Here is a 20143-nt window from a genome sequence, read left to right as displayed (position 1 = left end):
GCATCCTCCCGTCTCAGGGGCAGAGGCAGAGGGAACGTATCAGGCAGTTCAACATTTGTGTTTCCTGTAAAATTAAATAACTGTAGTCTCAGTAAGGGTCAGACAGGAAAACTGAATTTTAATTCAGGAAAAAGCTTTTTAAATTTCTTAAATCGCTAAAGCATGAAACCAGAGAACACACAGGTCAGTGGAAGAATCAGTGCCCAGACACTGGAGATAAAAAAGGGGAAGCCAGTGTAGCAAGGGTGTCTTGTACTGTGATTGATATTTATTTCTAGCGAAGATAATTTTCTTAAATGTTCACCCTTTCCATTTTCCATAACATTTGTTTATTTACTTGAAAATCTGAACATTGATGAAGTGCAAAGTGAGAGAGACTGAGTGCGAGAGAGAGAGAGAATCTCTATGTGCTGCTACTTCCTAGGAGATCCCATCAGCCGAGGCTGAGTGAGGCTGAGGAAAAGAGCACAGAGCTCCATGCAGGACTCCCAGTGTGTGCCAGGGACCCAAGTGCAGCCATTTCTTGAAAAATCATAGCCCTCGCCATGTTTTCTATTTTTTGCTTACATCACACCAAGGCCATTAGGGAAATAGAGAAAGCAGAAGCCGCCCTGGCCTCAGTGACGTCCACCAGAACCACACCGAGGAGCTGCTCAGCTTCTCACAGGTTCTGGGCTGTGCAAGCCCTGCAGCCCCTGTCACAGGTGGAGCAGCAGCAGCAAAGCTGGGCTGAGCCGTAAGGAGAGCGTGGACCTCTACCCACACTGGTCCTCTCTCTGCTGAGACCCCAGAGAGACATTCTCTGTAGGAAACCTGTGCAACCTGGGTCTGATGTGGACCCCTGGGGACACTGCCCCTGTGTGCAGGTACTGAGGGATTGAAGAGAATTCTCCCATCTGACTGCATCTCAGCAGGCAGGGAAGGTTACCCATAGTCCCACGGTGAGCAGGTGCAGTGCTGGGATTTGAACTCTGGTCTCAATAACTTTAAATCCATTCCCTCCACATGGCCGTGTTAATCCCACAGCTGAGGCCTGAGTTTAATATAACACAGGAGAAATCGCGGGTTGGGGTGAAACCCACAGCTCCTCACTGTCTCTGCTCACTCCATGAGGGCACAAATCTGCCATCAGTCCCTCCTGCAGCTGTGCCCCCGACTGACATTCTCTCAGAGCCTCCTCAACCCACGGGGACTGCATGTCAGTGTGGGGCAGGGCCTCCTCTGCATCCCAGACTCCTTCCTCTCCTCCTCCATCACTCCTCATCCCTCCACTCAGTCCTACCTCTCATGTCCCTGCAATGCCAATTTCTCCACTCTGTGCAGACACAGATCAACCAATCGTAGCCTCCTCCTCCACCCTTGTCCTTTGATAGCTGACCCTGCGCTGTCACATACCTACTCTGACAGGAGGTCATCAGATACTTACCCAACAGATTCTCTCTGAGAGGCACTGTGTGCTCGCTCAGCTTACAGTCAGCTGTTCTCTGTGTGCTGTAGAATGGACCCCACGTGAGAACACAGTGCCATTGGGAGGATATCAGAGTCCAGCAACTCTCTCAAAAAGATAGACATTAACCTCACGTTTATGATGTAACTAAGCATTTTCTTGGAAAATAGACTTTCTCCTACAGAATCCCAACTTAACGTTGAATCAATTAAAACAACTTGTCTTCCAATACACTTAAAGTGTTGGCCAATGTCCCTCAGTGACTTTAGATGTGACGTCTCCTGGTAGAGGCATGCGCACTCCAGGCAAACTTGTGCAGCCCTGGTCTGAGCTGGGGCCATGGAGACACAGCCCCTGGGCTGAGTTCTGAGCTGCACTGGGCCCTTCAGCTGGGCACAGCCCTGCCCCACCCCTGCTCATTTGCATGTCCCCAGAGCACCGCCCACCTCTCTGGGCATTTAGGAGCAGGCTGCTCCCGCCCCATGCAGGAGGCAGTGCCAGGCAGGACCCAGCATGGACACGAGGGCCCCCACTCAGCTGCTGGGGCTCCTGCTGCTCTGGCTCCCAGGTAAGGAAGGCCAGCAGCGGAACAGCCTGGGGTAGTGTGGCCAGGGCTGCCCGTCTCTGCAGGAGCGTCCTCTTAGAACGTGAGGATGAGTGTGGTCTCTGTGTTTCTGTTTCCCTTCTCAGGTGCCAGATGTGCCGATGTCGTGATGACCCAGACTCCATCCCCCGTGTCTGCAGCTGTGGGAGGCACAGTCACCATCAATTGCCAGGCCAGTCAGAGCATTGGTAGCGACTTATCCTGGTATCAGCAGAAACCAGGGCAGCCTCCCAAGCTCCTGATCTATTCTGCATCCAAACTGGCAACTGGGGTCCCATCGCGGTTCAGCGGCAGTGGATCTGGGACACAGTTTACTCTCACCATCAGCGGCGTGCAGTGTGACGATGCTGCCACTTACTACTGTCAATGCACTTATAGTAGTAGTACTGGTTCCACAGTGATACAAGCCCTAACAAAACCCCCCCAGGAAAGCAGAAGTGTGAGGCTGGGCTGCCCCAGCTGCTCCTCCTGGGCCCCATCTGCTGAGAGTGATTCTCAGAGCAGCCAGGCTTGAAGGTCCTGCAGGGTCGGGTGGAAGGGGCCAGGCTGACTCCTCTGAGGCTCCCTCCTTTCACCCTCCTTGGCAGCAGCAGCACAGACATGACCATGTCCCTACTGTTTTAAAGGAAAGCAATTATTATTTCTGAGTATTCGAAGCTAGAGCATCATTTGGGATTCATACAGCAAAAGATAAAACATTATTGATATTACTAGGAAAAATATTTTTAATATTGGTGATTATAAAATTTTATAAAGAATACCAATTTCATATGTACAGTTTATTGTGTTTATGTGTACAATTTTTTGAATATTTATTTATTTATTTGAAAGTCAAAGTTACACAGAGAGAGGAGAGGCAGAGAGATAGAGAGAGAGAGGACTTTCATCCGATGCTTCACTCCCTAAATGGCTGCAACGGCTGTAATTCTGCCAATCTAAAGCCAGGAGCCAGGAGCTTCTTCCAGGTCTCCCACGTGGGTGCAGGGGCCCAAAGACTTGAGCCATCTTCTACTGCTTTCCCAGGCCACAGCAGAGAGCTGGATGGGAAGTGGAGCAGCCGGGTCTCCAACCGGCGCCTATATGGGATACCGGCGCTTCAGGCCAGGGTGTTAACCCACTGAGCCACAGCGTGGGCTTCTGTATAGTTTTTAAAATATATTTATTTGCTTCTGAAAGACACACACACACACACAGTGACACACAATGACACAGAGAGAGTTTTCCATCTGCTGGTTCACTCCTCCAATGCTGCACTGGCAGCAGATGGGGTCAGGAGGAGCAGCTGGGGCAGCCCAGCTTCACACTTCTGCTTTCCTGGGGGGTTTTTGTTAGGGCTTGTATCAGTGTGGAACCAGTACTACTACTATAAGTGCATTGACAGTAGTAAGTGGCAGCATCGTCACATTGCACGCACTGATGGTAAGAGTGAACTGTGTCCCAGATCCACTGCCTTTGAACTGTGATGGGACCCCAGATGCCAGAGTGGATGCACCATAGATCAGGAGCTTGGGAGGCTTTGCCTGGTGAGAGCTGGGACATGGAACTTCTTTCAAGTCTACTACACAGGTGCCAGGGCTGAAACACTTGTCCCATCCACTGGTGCTTTCCCGGGCCATTAGCAGGGAGCTCGTTTGGAAGTGGAGCAGCCAGGACACCCACCGGTGCCCATGTGGATGCTGGTGCTGCATGTGGTAGCTATACCCACTGCACAAGGCCGGTCCATGGTATTCACAGTTGTGAGGGCATAATGTCACTTCCCACCTGTCCTCCCTCCTTCCTCACTCCCACCCTCTCCTCTTCTGTTTCTTCTTTTACCTTCTAAGTTTTACACTGACATACTTTCATTCTATAATCACCAGCTTCACAATCCACTAAACAAAGAATTCAACGAGGAGTGAGCAGAAAAACCACTGTTCCTCAAGAGTCTAGACAGGGCTGGGAGTCTCAGTCTCCTAATCCCTCTGTCACTTCCAGACCTGAGGTGCACTGGCGCCCCTGGGGGTCACAGATGGAATCGCATCTGCTTTCAGTCCCTGAGAGAGCAGTCTTCATTCAATTCAAAATCAAATAGCAAATTCTCATCTTATTGAACCAATAGTATCTCCAACGATTCTACAGAACTGCACAGGTCTAACAGCATCACAGTCTCCTAGGCATCGAACAATTGTAAAAAATCGAACGGAGCTCTTTATCTCATGAATCTTTCATTTTAGTGATCAGGCAAATAAGCAAACTTGTTTTACACCTGCTCCCATGTGCGTCAAGTGAGACCCTCCCTGGACACTGCAATTGCTGGGGACACTTGGACAGACGGTGTCCAGTTCCACCTAGTGCATCCTCCTGTCTCGAGCAGAGGCAGAGGTAGAGAGGCAGAGGGGATGAACTGGGCAGTTCAACACTTTATCTCTTGAAAAAATAAACTAATTGTATCTCAGTAATGGTCAAATGGCCAAATAGTCTTTTCATTGAAGAAAAAGCTTTTTAAATTTCTCAAATTGCTGTAGCAAGAAAGCAGCCAACAAAGAGGTCAGTGGAAGAATCAGTGTCCAGTCACTGGATGTAAAAATAATGGAGCCCAGTTTTACCAGGGTGTCTTGTACTGTGGTGAATACTTATTTCTAATAAAGATAATTTTCTTAAATGTTAACATTTTCAATCTTTCAAAATATTTATATATTTACCTGTAAGACTGAAAATTGATGAGAGGCAAAGACAGAGAGAGACAGAGAGAGAGAGAGAGAGAGAAAGAGAAATTTGTGAAAGCTGGTGCTCTCCACAAATGGCAGAGAGTTCCTGGCCAAGCAGAAGCCCAGAGCCAGATCTGCCCCTGGGTCTCCCCTGTGGGGCAGGAATCCAAGAACTTGGGCCATTTTCTGCTGCCTCCCAGGGTGTGCATTAGCAGGAAATGGGATCAGAAGTGGAGCAGTGGGGATTCAAACCAGTCTCTGATGTAGGCTATTGGCTTTGCAAGTGGCAGCCTTATCCACTGTGATACGAAGCCAGCCTTAACTCCTCTCCGGGTTTTCTTAAGAAAAATGTGATGGGTTTTGGACAGAGGAGAGAGGGAAGTTAGTTTTTCTGATGTGCCAGAGGCCAGCTCCAGCAGATCCAGGGCTTCCCGATGGTGTGGGAAGCATCTGCATAGCGATGAATGAGAGACATGCTCACAGCAAAGCTGTTCATTTTACACATATTTTACTGTTCTCATAAATTCTGTAATGTCCACTCATTAGTGATCCTTACAGAGTTAATGATTCTTCTTTACGATAACACAGCCTATTTCCCATCCACTTTAAACCATTCACCTTGTACTATGTGTAACCCCTCCTTCATCCCGATTTCCATAGCCATGTAACAATTTCATTGATTTCAAAGATTTACTTGATATTTGAGATACAATAGAACAGAGACTCAAAGCGATGCTAAATTATATAATAATTGATTACAAAAAACATAGTGGTTATTTTGCAAAGAATTGGAACATCTACTTATAACAATTGATTATGAAGATTGGAACATCTACCTTTTAGTTTAACACTACTAGTTCTTAATCTTTAACACCCTGTTCAAAAAAACCTGTTCATTATACACGTCCTTTCCATAACCCTTCACTAATATTAGTTTTAGTAACTCATTCAAGACTCGCTCACTGATTTTGAAAATTAGTTTATGTTCTTTCCACGAGGCCACACAAATTCAGGCACTTAGCACTGTTTGTGTTTCTCTCAGCCACTTAAATTGTTAACTCTCATTTACCAGTCATTAGTCTATGATGAGACAGACTCTCAAGTGGCTTATAGCAGAGAGTGAAGACCTTCCCCAGGGACCCTCTCATCCCTAAATCAGGTCTACCTGTGTACCACATGCCCTACAGTTTGAGTTCTAGGCTTTTACTGCAGGTAACTGAAGCATCGGAGAGGGTTGAATTCCTCTAGGAGGACCCAGTCCATCAACAGCTCAGCCGTCAGTGAGGTCCTTTGGAGCAGAGGCTGATTCTCAGAGATTTCCCAGAATGTAGGATCATCAGCGAGATCACCAGGAAACTCTGGCTTTTTTGTATCAATAATTCTAAAACCAGCAAGAGGACCGCAGCTTGTGGTTCTCACACCCCACGGAGACAGACTCCTGCTGAGACCTTGCAGACAGCCAGAGTGGCCTTGGCCTCTTCTGATGTTCCTCAGACCTCTGGTGAGTCCTTGAAACTCGCACTTCTGGTTTCCTCCTGCATCCTTGACTCAGAACTCTGGCTGCAGATGGGAGAGCGCACCTGTGTGATCTCTCATCTAAGCACCTGCGTTCTCCTTCTGAGTCCTGCTCTCTCTCTGGCAGCCGCTTGTTCTAAGGATGTTTATTCTGATCAGTACAGAGGTGGGTGTGGGACAGAAGTCTCATCTCTCAGAGGACATCTCCCTGGTGCAGCGGTTTGCCGTGACGTGACAATGTGAGGGCATCAGAGTAGCAGCAGGTAAAGACATGGACCTTAGCTTTAAGCTGAAACTAAGTATTCAATAGAAAATGGATTTTCTCCTACAGAATCCCAACATAACCATGAATACATTACACCACCTTGTCCTCCAATTCACCTAAAGTGTTGGCAAATGCCCCTCAGAAACTTTGGGAGGTGGCATCTCCCAGTAGAAACATGAGCACTCCAGGCAAACTTGTGCAGCCCTGGTCTGAGCTGGGACAGTGGAGACACAGCCCCTGGGATGAGTTCTGAGCTGCACTGGGCCCTTCAGCTGGGCACAGCCTTGCCCCGCCCATGCTCATTTGCATGTCCCCAGAGCACCGCCCACCTCTCTGGGCATTTAGGAGCAGGCTGCTCCCGCCCCATGCAGGAGGCAGTGCCAGGCAGGACCCAGCATGGACACGAGGGCCCCCACTCAGCTTCTGGGGCTCCTGCTGCTCTGGCTCCCAGGTAAGGAAGGCCAGCAGCAGGAACGGCCTTGGGCAGTGTGTCCAGGGCTGCCCGTCTCTGCAGGAGCGTCCTCTTAGAACGTGAGGATGAGTGTGGTCTCTGTGTTTCTCTTTCCCTCCTCAGGTGCCAGATGTGCTGACATTGTGCTGACCCAGACTCCAGCCTCGGTGTCTGCAGCTGTGGGAGGCACAGTCACCATCAACTGCCAGGCCAGTCAGAGTGTTTATAGTAACAACTACTTATCCTGGTTTCAGCAGAAACCAGGGCAGCCTCCCAAGCAACTGATCTATGATGCATCCACTCTGGCATCTGGGGTCCCATCGCGGTTCAAAGGCAGTGGATCTGGGACACAGTTCACTCTCACCATCAGCGGCGTGCAGTGTGACGATGCTGCCACTTACTACTGTCAACGCTATTATTATAGTAGTAGTACTGGTTCCACAGTGATACAAGCCCTAAGAAACCACCCCCCACCCCCAGAAAGCAGAAGTGTGAGGCTGGGCTGCCCCAGCTGCTCCTCCTGGGCCCCATCTGCTGAGAGTGATTCTCAGAGCAGCCAGGCTTGAAGGTCCTGCAGGGTCGGGTGGAAGGGGCCAGGCTGACTCCTCTGAGGCTCCCTCCTTTCCTCCTCCTTGGCGGCAGCAGCACAGACATGACCATGTCCTTACTGTTCTAAAGGAAAACAGTTACACTTTTGATTATTCAAAGCTAGAGCATCATTTGAGATTCATGGAGCAAAAGAGAGAACACTATAGTTATTACAAGGAAAAATACTTTAAATACAGGTGATTATAATTTTGTATGGAAGAAACCAATTACATATCTATAGTTATTTAAAAATATTTATTTGCATTTGGAAAGTCTGTGTTTTACACACACACACACACACACTCACACACACACACACACACACATGGACCCACACACACACAGAGTTTCATAGAGAGAGTTCCCTTCCATCTGCTGGTCTCTCCTCCAATGGCTCCAATGGCTGAGGCTGTGCCTGGCAAGACCTGGAGATGGAGCTTCTCTCAGGTCTCCCACACGGGTGCCAGGGTCCAACACTGGAGCCATCTACAGGAGCTTTCCCAGGCCAAGCAGGGAGCTGGATTGGGAGTGGAGCAGCCAGGACTCCCATCGGTGCCCATGTGGGATGCTGGTGCTGCCTTTGGTGGCTTTACACACCGCACAATGCTGACCCATCCTATCCACAGTTGTGAGAGCGTAATGCCACTTCCCACAAGTCTGCCCTCCTTCCTGACCCCCCCCCCTTCCTTTTTTTGTTTTAAGTTTTACTGGGACACACATTCAATTTATTACCTCCAGCTTAACCTTCCAATAAACAAAGAATTCAACGAGGAGTGAGCGGAGAAACCACTGTTCCTCAAGAGTCTAGACAAGTCTGAGAGTCTCAGTCCCCCTAATCCCTCTGTCACTACCAGACCTGAGGTGCGCTGCCTCCCCCTGGGGGTCACAGGTGGAATCGTGACAGTTTTCAGTCCCTGAATGAGCAGTTCTTCATGCAATCCAAAATCAAATAGAACATTCTCATCGATTTGAATCAATAGTAGCTTCATTGTTTCTCAGAACTGCACACAACTAACAGTATCACAATCTCCCATGCACAGAATAACTGTACAAAGTTGAGCAGAGCCCTTCATCTCATAGATCTCTCATTTTGTGGGCAGGGCAGATAAGAAACAAACATATAACGTTCTACACCTGCTCCCACTCTGCTCCTCATGAGATTCCTCCCCAGGGGCACTGCCATTGCTCGGGGCAAGCGGGCAGTGGGTGTCCAGGTCCACGTAGTGCATCCTCCTGTGTCAGGGGCAGAGGCAGAGGCAGAGGCAGAGGGATCTTATCGTGCAGTTCAACTCTTGTGTTTCATGAAAAAATAAACTAATCGTAGCCTCAGTAATGGTCAGTTGGCCGAATTGTCCTTTGATTGAGGAAAAGGTTTTAAATTTCTGAAATTGCTGAGGAATGAAACCAGCCAACACACAGGTCAGTGGAAGAATCAGTACCCAGGGTGCCGGCACTGTGACCTAGCTGGTAAAGCCAACGCCTTCACTGTCGGCATCCCATATGGGTGCGGGTTCAAGTCCTGGCTGCTCCCTCAGATCTGGCTCTCTGCTATGGACTGGGGAAGCAATAGAAGATGGCCCAAGTCCTTGGGGCCCTGCACCTGCATGGGAGACCTGGAGAAAGCTCTTGGCTCCTTGCTACTTTCTCCTGGCTTCGGATCAGCACAACTCTGCCCGTTGCGACCAAATTGGGGACTGAACCAACGGATGGAAGACCTTTCTCTCTCTCTCTCTCTCTCTCTCTCTGCCTCTCCTTCTCTCTGTTTGTAACTCTGCCTTTCAAATATATAAATAAAGTTTAAAGAAATAAATGGTAAAAAAAAGATTCAGTGCCCAGACACTAGATAGCAAAAGGAGGAACCCAGTGTTGGAAGGGTGTCTTTCACTGTGGTTAATACATATTCTAATGAAGATAATTTTCTTAAAGGCAATATTTCCCATTTCTCAAAATATATAATTATTTATATACATGAAAGACTGAGCATTGGTGAAAAGCAGACTGAGAGAGACTGAGAGTGAGGGAGAGAGTAAGGAGAGAAAGAGGGAGAGAGAGAGAGAGAGAGAAAGAGAGAGAGAGTGATCTTCCACGTGCTGGTAGTTTCCCAGATGACCCTGCCACCTGAGGCTGGGTCAGGCCATAGTCCAGAGCCCAGAACTCCATGTAGGACTCCCAGTGTGTGGCAGGATCCAAGCACAGCCAGTTTTACAAATCACAGCCCTCGCCATATTTTTGATTCATTGCTTATTTACATCACACAAAGGCCGTTAGGGAAATAGAGAAAGCAGAAGCCGCCCTGGCCTCAGTGACGTCCACCAGAACCACACTGGGCAGCTGCTCAGCTTCTCCAGGTTCTGGGCTGTGCAAGCCCTGCAGCCCCTGTCACAGGTGGAGCAGCAGCAGCAAAGCTGGGCTGAGCCGTGAGGAGAGCGTGGACCTCTACCCACACTGGTCCTCTCTCTGCTGAGACCCCAGAGACACATTCTCTGTAGGAGACCTGTGCAACCTGGGTCTGATGTGGACACCTGGGGACACTGACCCTGTGTGCAGGTGCTGAGGGATTGGAGAGAATTCTCCTATCTGACTGTGAATCTGGGCCGATATGATGGATACCAAGAGTCGAATGGTGAGCAAGTGCAGGTTGCTAATTCTAAGATGTTAGCATATACTCTCCAGAAAAAAGGACGTTCTCCTACAGATACCAACCTAACCATGAGTAGCATACACTATCAGGTCATTCAGTTCACTTAAAGTTTTGGCCAATGTCCCTCAGTGACTTTTGGTTGTGACATCTCCCAGCAGAAGCATGCGCACTGAAGGTAAACTTGTGCAGCCCTGGTCTGAGCTGGGGCAGCTGGAGACACAGCCCCTGGGCTGAGTTCTGAGCTGCCCTGGGCCCTTCAGCTGGGCACAGCCCTGCCCCGCCCATGCTCATTTGCATGTCCCCAGAGCACCGCCCACCTCTCTGGGCATTTAGGAGCAGGCTGCTCCCACCCCATGCAGGAGGCAGTGCCAGGCAGGACCCAGCATGGACATGAGGGCCCCCACTCAGCTGCTGGGGCTCCTGCTGCTCTAGCTCCAGGTAAGGAAGGCCAGCAGCAGAAACGGCCTTGGGCAGTGTGGCCAGGGCTGCCTGTCTCTGCAGGAGCGTCCTCTTAGAACGTGAGGATGAGTGTGGTCTCTGTGTTTCTGTTTCCCTCCTCAGGTGCCAGATGTGCCCTTGTGATGACCCAGACTCCAGCCTCGGTGTCTGCAGCTGTGGGAGGCACAGTCACCATCAACTGCCAGGCCAGTCAGAGTGTTTATGGTAACAACGAATTATCCTGGTATCAGCAGAAACCAGGGCAACCTCCCAAGCTCCTGATCTACAAGGCTTCCACTCTGGCATCTGGGGTCCCATCGCGGTTCAAAGGCAGTGGATCTGGGACAGAGTACACTCTCACCATCAGCAGCGTGCAGTGTGACGATGCTGCCACTTACTACTGTCAAGGCAATTATTATAGTAGTAGTACTGATACCTCAGTGATACCAGCCCTAACAAAAACCCCCCAGAAAGGAGAAGTGTGAGGCTGGGCTGCCCCAGCTGCTGCTCCTGGGCCCCATCTGCTGAGAGTGATTCTCAGAGCAGCCAGGCTTGAAGGTCCTGCAGGGTCGGGTGGAAGGGGCCAGAGTGACTCCTCTGAGGCTCCCTCCTTTCCTCCTCCTTGGCGGAAGCAGCACAGACATGACCATGTCCCTACTGTGCTAAAGGAAAACGGTTACTCTTCTGAGTATTCAAAGCTAGAGCATCATTTGGGTTTCATAGAGCAACAGAGAGAACACTATAGTTATTACAAGGAAAAATATTTTAAATACATGTGAATATAAAATTTTATGAAAGAAACCAATTACATATCTATAGTTATTTAAAATATTTATTTGCTTATTGAACGTTTGTGTTTTTAACACACAAAACACACACACACACAGACACACAGTTTCATAGAGCGAGTTCCCTTCCATCTGCTGGTCTCTCCTCCAATGGCTGCAGTGGCTGAGACAGTGTCTGGCAAGACCTGGAAATGGAACTTCTCTCAGGTCTCCCACACGGGTGCAGGGCTCCAACACTGGAGCCATCTACAGGAGCTTTCCCAGGCCAAGCAGGGAGCTGGATTGGGAGTGGAGCAGCCAGGACTCCCACAGGTGCCCATGTGGATGCTGGTGCTGCCTTTGGCTGCTTTGCCCACTGCACAAGGCTGGCCCATCCTGTCCACAGTTGTGAGAGTATAATGCCTCTTCCCACCATGTCCTCCCTCCTTCCTCACTCCCACTCTCCTCTCTTTCACTTTTAAGCTTTACTTGGACACACGTTTAATTTATTACCACCAGCTTAACCTTCCAATAAACAAAGAATTCCAAAGGATTGAACAGAAAACCATTGTTCCTCAAGAGTCTAGAAAAGTCTGAGAGTCTCAGTCCCCCTAATCCCTCTGTCTCTACCAGACCTGAGGTGCGCTGCCTCCCCCTGGGGGTCACCGGTGGAATCACGACAGCTTTCAATCCCTGATTGAGCAGTTCTTCATGCAGTCCAAAATCAAATAGAAAATTCTCATCGATTTGAATCAATAGTAGCTTCATTGTTTCTCAGAACTGCACATGACTGACAGTATCACAGTCTCCCGGGCATAGAATAATTGTAGAAAGTTGAGCAGAGCCCTTCATCTCATAGATCTCTCATTTTGTGGGCAGGGCAGATAAGAAACAAACATATAACGTTCTACACCTGCTCCCACTCTGCTCCACGAGAGATTCCTCCCCAGGGGCACTGCCATTGCTCGGGGCAAGCGGGCAGTGGGTGTCCAGGTCCACGTAGTGCATCCTCCTGTGTCGGGGGCAGAGGCAGAGGCAGAGGCATCTTATTGTGTAGTTCAACTCTTGTGTTCCATGAAAAAATAAACTAATTGTAGTCTTAGTAATGGTCAGTTGGCCGAATTGTCCTTTGATTGAGGAAAAAGGCTTTGAATTTCTGAAATTGCTGAGGAATGAAACCAGCCAGCACACAGTTCAGTGGAAGAATCAGTGCCCAGGGGGCTGGCGCTGTGGCCTAGCTGGTAAAGCCACCGCCTGCAGTGCCAGCATCCCATATGGGTGTGGGTTCAAGTCCTGACTGCTCTCTCAGATCTGGCTCTCTGCTATGGACTGGGGAAGCAGTAGAAGACGCCCCATGTGCTCAGGCTCCTGCACCTGCATGGCAGACCTGGAGAAAGCTCTTGGCTCCTTGCTACTTTCTCCTGGCTTCAGATCAGCACAGCTCTGCCCGTTGCAGCCAATTGGAGACTGAACCAATGGATGGAAGACCTTTCTCTCTCTCTCTCTCTCTCTCTCTCTCTCTCTGTCTCTCTATTTCTCTCTGCCTTTTCTCTGTCTCCCTCTCTGCCTCTCCTTCTCTCTGTGTGTAACTCTGCCTTTCAAATAAATAAATAAACCTTAAATAAAAAATCAGTTCCCAGTTACTAGATAGAAAAAAGAGGAACCCAGTTTTGGAAGGGTGTCTTTCAGTGTAGTTAATGCATACATCTAGTGAAGATAATTTTCTTAAATGCAATATTCTCCATTTTTCAAAAGTGAGGATTTGGCAAGCAAAAAGCCCTGAGCCAGAGCTGTCCCTGTGTCTCCCATGTGGAGCAGGAATCCAAGAATTTCGGCTATTTTCTGCTGCCTCCCAGGTGTGCATTAGCAGCAAATGGGATCAGAAATGGAGCAGCGGGGATTCAAACCAGCCTCTGATGTAGACTGAAAGCCATTATTCTTTCTGAGTATTCGAATCTAGAGCATCATTTGGGATTCATAGAGCAAAAGAGAAAAGTTTAATGATATTATAAGAAAAATATTTTAAATACTGGTGATTAGAAAATTTTATAAAGGATGCAAATTTCATATGTATAGTCTTTTTATATGTACAACTTTTTTAAAAAATTTATTTACTTATTGAAATTCTGTGTTTTACGCAGACACATGCAAACATGCACACACACACAGTTTCAGGGAGAGAGTTCTCTTCCATCTGCTGGTTCACTCCTCAATGGCTGCACTGCTGAGGCTGTGCCTGGCAAGAGCTGTTTGATGGAACTTCTTTCAGGTCTGGGTGCCAGGGCTGAAACACTTGTTCCATCTGCTGGTGCTTTCCCAGGCCATTAGCAGGGAGCTCGTTTGGAAGTGGAGCAGCCAGGACTCCCAACGGTGCCCATGTGGATGCTGGCACTGCATGCTGTGGCCTTACCCACTGCACAAGGCCGGCCCATCCTATCCACAGTTGTGTGAGCATAATGGCACTTCCCACCACATCCTCCCACTTCCTCACTCCCACCCTCCTCCCTTTTCCTTTTAAGTTTTACTTGGACATACGTTCAATTTATTGCCACCACCTTAACCTTCCAGTAAACAAAGAATTCAATGAGGAGTGAGCAGAAAACCACTGTCTTCAAGAGTCTAGACAAGGCTGTGAGTCTCAGTCCTCCCAAGCCCTCTGTCACTGCCAGACCTGAGGTGCACTAACACCCTGCCTGCTTCCAGGTTTCACACGTTTCCTACGGGGTGGGTGCATGCACTAGTCAGGTTTAAACAGCACGGATTTCAGTGTTGTCAATCACGTCAAGAATCCAGCAGGATACTATAATAGTTAAGATCTTGGTCAGGGATTACGCAGGTGCACTGCGTTCCCACACTTGATGTTACCTATGTGCACAAACAGTGAGGTCGTGCATCATTTTCCCACGATGGCCCTGGGCTGTGAAGCTTCCTCCCCTTAGGGCACAGCAGTCCCCCGGGTCACAGAGTTTGCTGAGAAGCTGTGCTCCTTGGGGGACTGACTGCACAGTGTCTTCCCAACATGGACAGTGTCCTGGCTGACCTAGGCCTCTGTGGTCACAATGCCATTCCTCAGCACCCCCACAGGGGGACCATGGTGCATCCTCCTTCTCCCCACAGTCACTCTGGCCATTCCCCATCTGTTTACCCAGAAGCATTCAGTTTGATTACCCTGTCATCAAACAGAGAGAACAGGGACAGGGCTCACTAAATGAGCCCCTCCTGACCTGATCGTGTCCATCTGCTGACCTCTGTATCCAAATCCTGATCCAAACCAGTCAGGAGCGAGGAGCCTCCTAACCACAAAAGAGCCCAGTGCCCTGTTAAGGACTTCCCCAACCTGCGTGCATGCTCAGAATAGCGCAACGTGACCAACATGTGACCTTCCTGGGGCGAGCAACACCACCACTTGGAGCGTGTCATGGGCGAGATAGCTAACAGCTCCCACACAGCGCAGAGCTGGGTGCACACTGAACTATTGTGGGTTGAGGGGGATGAGTCGCAACCACAGGCTGGGTGCTGATCTAGGTGCTGTGTGCCTAGAGAAACTGCTCTGTCTCCCCAAGTCCATAGAAGCAGGGGCTTAGCTCCCATGGGGGGACCAGTCAGAGGGACTCCTGCCTGCTGTGCTCGCTCCCCCGTGCACCTGCACAAGACCCAGGAAACCTCTTCTGCACTGCAGGTTGCCCTCTTGGTAATTTCTATTTGCAAGTGAGTCCAGGAACCTGGGCTGGCGGCAAAACCCTATCACCCAGGGCCCCTCCTTAGAAACTCCAAAATATTCTAATAAGAGAAAGGAGTGCAGAGAATACCTGAAGTGCAGGCGTCTCCAGTAGGAATCAGGTCATGAGGCTGTGCTGGCATCCTTACCCCCACAATTTGCCCTTCGCTCCTTCCTGGTGCCTCACATGCTCCGCCCACATCCCCAGGCACAGCCCTCCGACTTGGGACTTTTAACTCAACCTTGTAGAGGTCTAGGGCTCAGCACCATTGGGCAGTCCAGGAGCGGCCAGGGAATGTCACTGGTCCAGGTGCTTGGGCATCCGTTGTTCTGTGTGCCAGGTGAGGCGAATGAGCCAAATTACAGAAATAGAATGAATGGTTCTTCCAATATGTCTTGTGTGGCCATGAAAGAGCTCAAAGTAGCAGTTTAGATTTCCTTTCTGTAGTGGCAAAGCGGGGCAGAGTAACTGCACCACAGCTTATTTTTTCTCACATATTAGAGCTGAGATAGCTGCAATATGGAATATAGGAAGGAAATGCAGGAGATGCTAAAAACAAACATTAGTAGGAAAATATAGGAAGAAAGACAAAATATGAATAGCCTACAAGTGGTGAGCTTCCTGGGGATTGCTGTGGTTTGGGTTGTTCTTCGTGGTTGGGTGGTTGGTTGACGGGTTTTATTGGTAAATTTCTCTCTGATCTTGGGCCTGAGGATTGACTAAATTAAGCAATGTCCTACTGGGTAATGGATATGACAACGAAAATCAAGACAGTCTCTTCACAGTCATTGTACTAGGAGGAGGGCTGCTAGGCTGAGGAACAGGAGGAAGGAGCCTTGTTTCATTCTTCATTCCTCCTCTCTGCATTCCTCTCCTGTATCTGTCATGGGTTTCTCAAACCAAAATTACTCAGTAACTGTCGTTTTTCAAGTGTGATTAAACCTCATAATCATGAAAGCCATGACATTAATATGTATTCTCATATTGCAAACTGGTCTCTCTCTCTCTCTTTTAAAGATTTGTTGATTTGGAAGATGTAGTGACAGAGAGAAGGAAGAGGGATGGAGATCTTATATTGGTGGATTCACTCCCCAGATGGCCAGAGCAGAGAACTCCAGGTAGGACTCCCAGGAGTGTGGCAGGGATCCATGCACAGGCGTTCCTTATAAATCATACCCCTCCAGTGTGTTCTATTCATTGCACCTTTATCATACTCCAAGGCAATTAGGGAAAAACAGAAAGAGGAAGCCACCCTGGCCTCAGTGACGTCCACCAGATCCACACTGAGGAGCTGCTCAGCTTCTCCAGGTTCTGGGCTGTGCAAGCCCTGCAGCCCCTGTCACAGGTGGAGCAGTAGCAGCAAAGCTGGTCTGAGCCATGAGGAGAGCGTGGACCTCTACCCACACTGGACCTCTCTCTGCTGAGACCCCAGAGAGACATTCTCTGTAGGAAACCTGTGCAACCTGGGTCTGATGTGGACACCTGGTGGCACTGCACCTGTGCAGGTGCTGAGGGATTGGAGAGAATTCTCCCATCTGACTGCATCTCAGCAGGCAGAGAAGTTTAGCCATAGTCCCATGGTGAGCAGGTGAGTGTGTTCGGATTTGAGCTCAGGTCTCTATAACATTAAATCTATTCCATCTACATGGCTGAGACCAGATTAAAATAACACAGGAGAAAATCCCAGGATGGGGTGACACACACAGCTCCTAACTGTCTCTCCCTCATTCCACGAGGACCCAAATCTGCCATCAGTCCCTCCTGCAGCTGTGCCCCCGACTGCCATTCTCTCAGAGCCTCATCAACCCCAGGGGACTGCATGTCAGTGTGGGGCAGGGCCTCCTCTGCATCCCAGACTCTTTCCTCGCCTCCTCCGTCCCTCCTCATCCCTCCTCTCAGTCCTACTTCTCATGTCCCGGTTATGCCAATTTCTCCCCTCTATGGGAACACAGATCAACCAATCGAAGCCCCCTCCTCCACTCTAATTCTTTGATAACTGACCCTGCGGCTGTCACATACCTGCACTGACAGGAGGTCATCAAGATACTTACCCAACAGATTCTCTCTCAGAGGCACTGTGTGCTCGCTCAGCTTACAGTCAGCTGTTCTCTGTGTGCTGTAGAATGGACCCCACGTGAGAACACAGTGACATTGGGAGGATATCAGAGCCCAGCAACTCACTCAAAAGGGAAAAGACACTGACTTCACCTTCCAAGGTGTGACCAGGTGTTCTCTAGAGAAAAGGACTTTCTCCTACAGATCCTAACCTAACCTTGAATAGATTACACCATCAGGTCATTCGGTTCACTTAAAGTTTTGACAAATGTCCATCAGTGACTTTGGGAGGTGACGTCTCCAGGTAGAAACATGCGCACTCCAGGCAAACTTGTGCAGCCCTGGTCTGAGCTGGGACAGTGGAGACACAGCCCCTGGGCTGAGTTCTGAGCTGCCCTGGGCCCTTCAGCTGGCACAGCCCTGCCCTGCCCCTGCTGGTTTGCATGTCCCCAGAGCACAGCCCACCTCTCTGGGCATTTAGGAGCAGGCTGCTCCTGCCCCATTGCAGGAGGCAGTGCCAGGCAGGACCCAGCATGGACACGAGGGCCCCCACTCAGCTGCTGGGGCTCCTGCTGCTCTGGCTCCCAGGTAAGGAAGGCCAGCAGCAGGAGCAGCCTCGGGTAGTGTGGCCAGGGCTGCCCGTCTCTGCAGGAGCGTCCTCTTAGAACGTGAGGATGAGTGTGGTCTCTGTGTTTCTGTTTCCCTCCTCAGGTGCCACATTTGCCCAAATTGTGATGACCCAGACTCCAGCCTCCGTGTCTGCAGCTGTGGGAGGCACAGTCACCATCAATTTCCAGTCCAGTCAGAGTGTTTATAACAACAACTTAGCCTGGTATCAGCAGAAACCAGGGCAGCCTCCCAAGCTCCTGATCTATACTGCATCCAGTCTGGCATCTGGGGTCCCATCGCGGTTCAAAGGCAGTGGATCTGGGACACAGTTCACTCTCACCATCAGCGACCTGGAGTGTGACGATGCTGCCACTTACTACTGTCAAGGCGGTTATTATAGTAGTAATGTTGATACCACAGTGATACAAGCCCTAAGAAAACCCCCCCAGGAAAGCAGAAGTGTGAGGCTGGGCTGCCCCAGCTGCTCCTCCTGGGCCCCATCTGCTGAGAGTGATTCTCAGAGCAGCCAGGCTTGAAGGTCCTGCAGGGTCGGGTGGAAGGGGCCAGGCTGACTCCTCTGAGGCTCCCTCCTTTCCTCCTCCTTGTCACCAGCAGTTCAGACGTGACCATGTCCCTACTGTTTTACAGGAAAGCAATTACTCTTTCTGAATAATCAGAAGATTTTGGGATTCATAGGGCAAAAGAGATAATATTACAGATATTCCAAGCAAAAAGATTTTATTTTTTAAATCTTTATTTATTTGAGAGTCAGAGTTACACAGAGAAGGAGAGGCAGAGAGAGAGGGAGATCTTCCATTGTCTGGTAAACTCCCCAACTGGCCACAATGGCAAGAGCTAAAGCAGTCCGAAGCCAGGAGCCAGGAGGTTCTTCCATGTCTCGCATCAGTGTGCTGGGGCCCTTGGACTTGTCCATCTTCAATTTTTTTGCCAGGCCATTGTAGAGAGCTAGATGGGAAGTGTAATAGCCGGGTCTCAAACTGGCTCTCATATGGATGCTGGAATTGCAGGCGGTGGCTTTATCTGCAACACCACATTGCCAGCCCCACACTGACATATTTTCCATCTACTTTTAAATACTAGCTCAGCCCTCTACTATATAGAAAATTCAACACGGAGTAGCAGAAAAACCACTGTTCCTCAAGAGTCTGGACAAGGCTGGGAGTCTCAGTCCTCCCAGTCCCTCTGTCACTACCAGACCTGAGGTGCACTGGCGCCCCAGGGGTCCATGATGGAATCGCATCAGCTTTCAACCCCGATAGGGCAGTTTTTCTATTCTTTTTTTTTTTTTTTAAATTCTGGAGATTGTTTAATCATTGACTAGGTCCCTAATACCTAGGAACAACTCAGAATTTTCTAATGATATCAGCTTTTGGAGTCATCAGTTATCTTTTTTTTTTCTTTTAAAGATTTACTTTATTTATTTGAAAGACAGAGTTACAGAGAGAGGTAGAGACAGAGAGAAAAGTCTTCCATCTGCTGGTTCAAAGCCAGATGGCCACAAAGGCTGGAGCTGTGCTGATCTGAACGTAGGATCCAGGAGCTTCTTCTGGGTCTCTCATGCGGTTGCTGGGGCCCAAGGACTTGGGCTGTCTTCCAGTGCTATCCCAGGCCACAGAAGAGAGCTAGATCAGAAGAGGAGCAGCAGGACTCGAACTAGCGCCCATATGGGATGCTGGTGCTACAGGCCAGGGTGTTAACCCACTGCATCACAGCGAAGGCCCCAGGGCAGTTTTTCATTCAATGCAAGATCAAATAGACAATTCTCATCTATATGATGCAAAGACGGGGTGGGGCGGGGAGAGAAAGAGATTCTGTAAGCTGGTGCTCTCCACAAATGGCTGTATCAGTGAGTTCTTTGCCAAGCAGAAACCCAGATCCAGAACTTCCTCTGGGTCTCCCATGTGAGGCAGGAATCCAAGAACTTGGGCCTTTGTCTGCTGCCTCCCAGGGTGTGCATTAGTAGGAAATGGGATCAGAAGTGGAGCAGAGGGGATCCAAACCAGTCTCTGATGCAGGCTGCTGGCATTGCAAGTGGCAGCCTTATCCTTGTGCCATGATGTCAGCTTTCCATCCTCTCTGGATTTCTTTCTTTCTTTTTTTTTTTTTTTTGAAAGACAGAGTTACAGTGAGAGTAGAGATACAGAGAGAGGTCTTCCATCCACTGGTTCACTCCCCAGATGGCTGCAATGGCTGTAGCTAAGCTGATCTGAAGCTAGGAGCCAGGAGCTTCTTTTGGGTCTCCCACATGGGTCTAGGGGCCCAAGGACTTGGGCCATCTTCTACTGCTTTCCCAGGCTATAGCAGAGAGCTGTATCAGAAGTAGAGCAGCTGGGTCT

At 49.4% G+C, this 20143-nt stretch overlaps 1 gene segment (V, D, J or C); it reads left to right on the top strand.

Annotated features, from left to right (window-relative positions):
- Nucleotides 1-11136, top strand: part of LOC149128020 (Ig kappa chain V region K16-167-like) — a 56914-nt gene extending 45778 nt beyond the window's left edge. Inside the window, 1 exon segment of the V gene segment in view lies at nucleotides 10760-11136. Within this exon segment, the coding sequence occupies nucleotides 10760-11121 (362 nt within the window).
- Nucleotides 11137-20143: the final 9007 nt, after the last annotated feature.

This window comes from Oryctolagus cuniculus, chromosome 2 (genome assembly GCF_051225735.1).
Source record: "Oryctolagus cuniculus isolate XC-2025 breed Fujian yellow rabbit chromosome 2, ASM5122573v1, whole genome shotgun sequence".
Lineage (NCBI taxonomy): Eukaryota > Metazoa > Chordata > Mammalia > Lagomorpha > Leporidae > Oryctolagus > Oryctolagus cuniculus.
The sequence above is the reverse complement of the archived record's forward strand: the minus strand, read 5'-3'. Positions and strand labels throughout refer to the sequence as shown.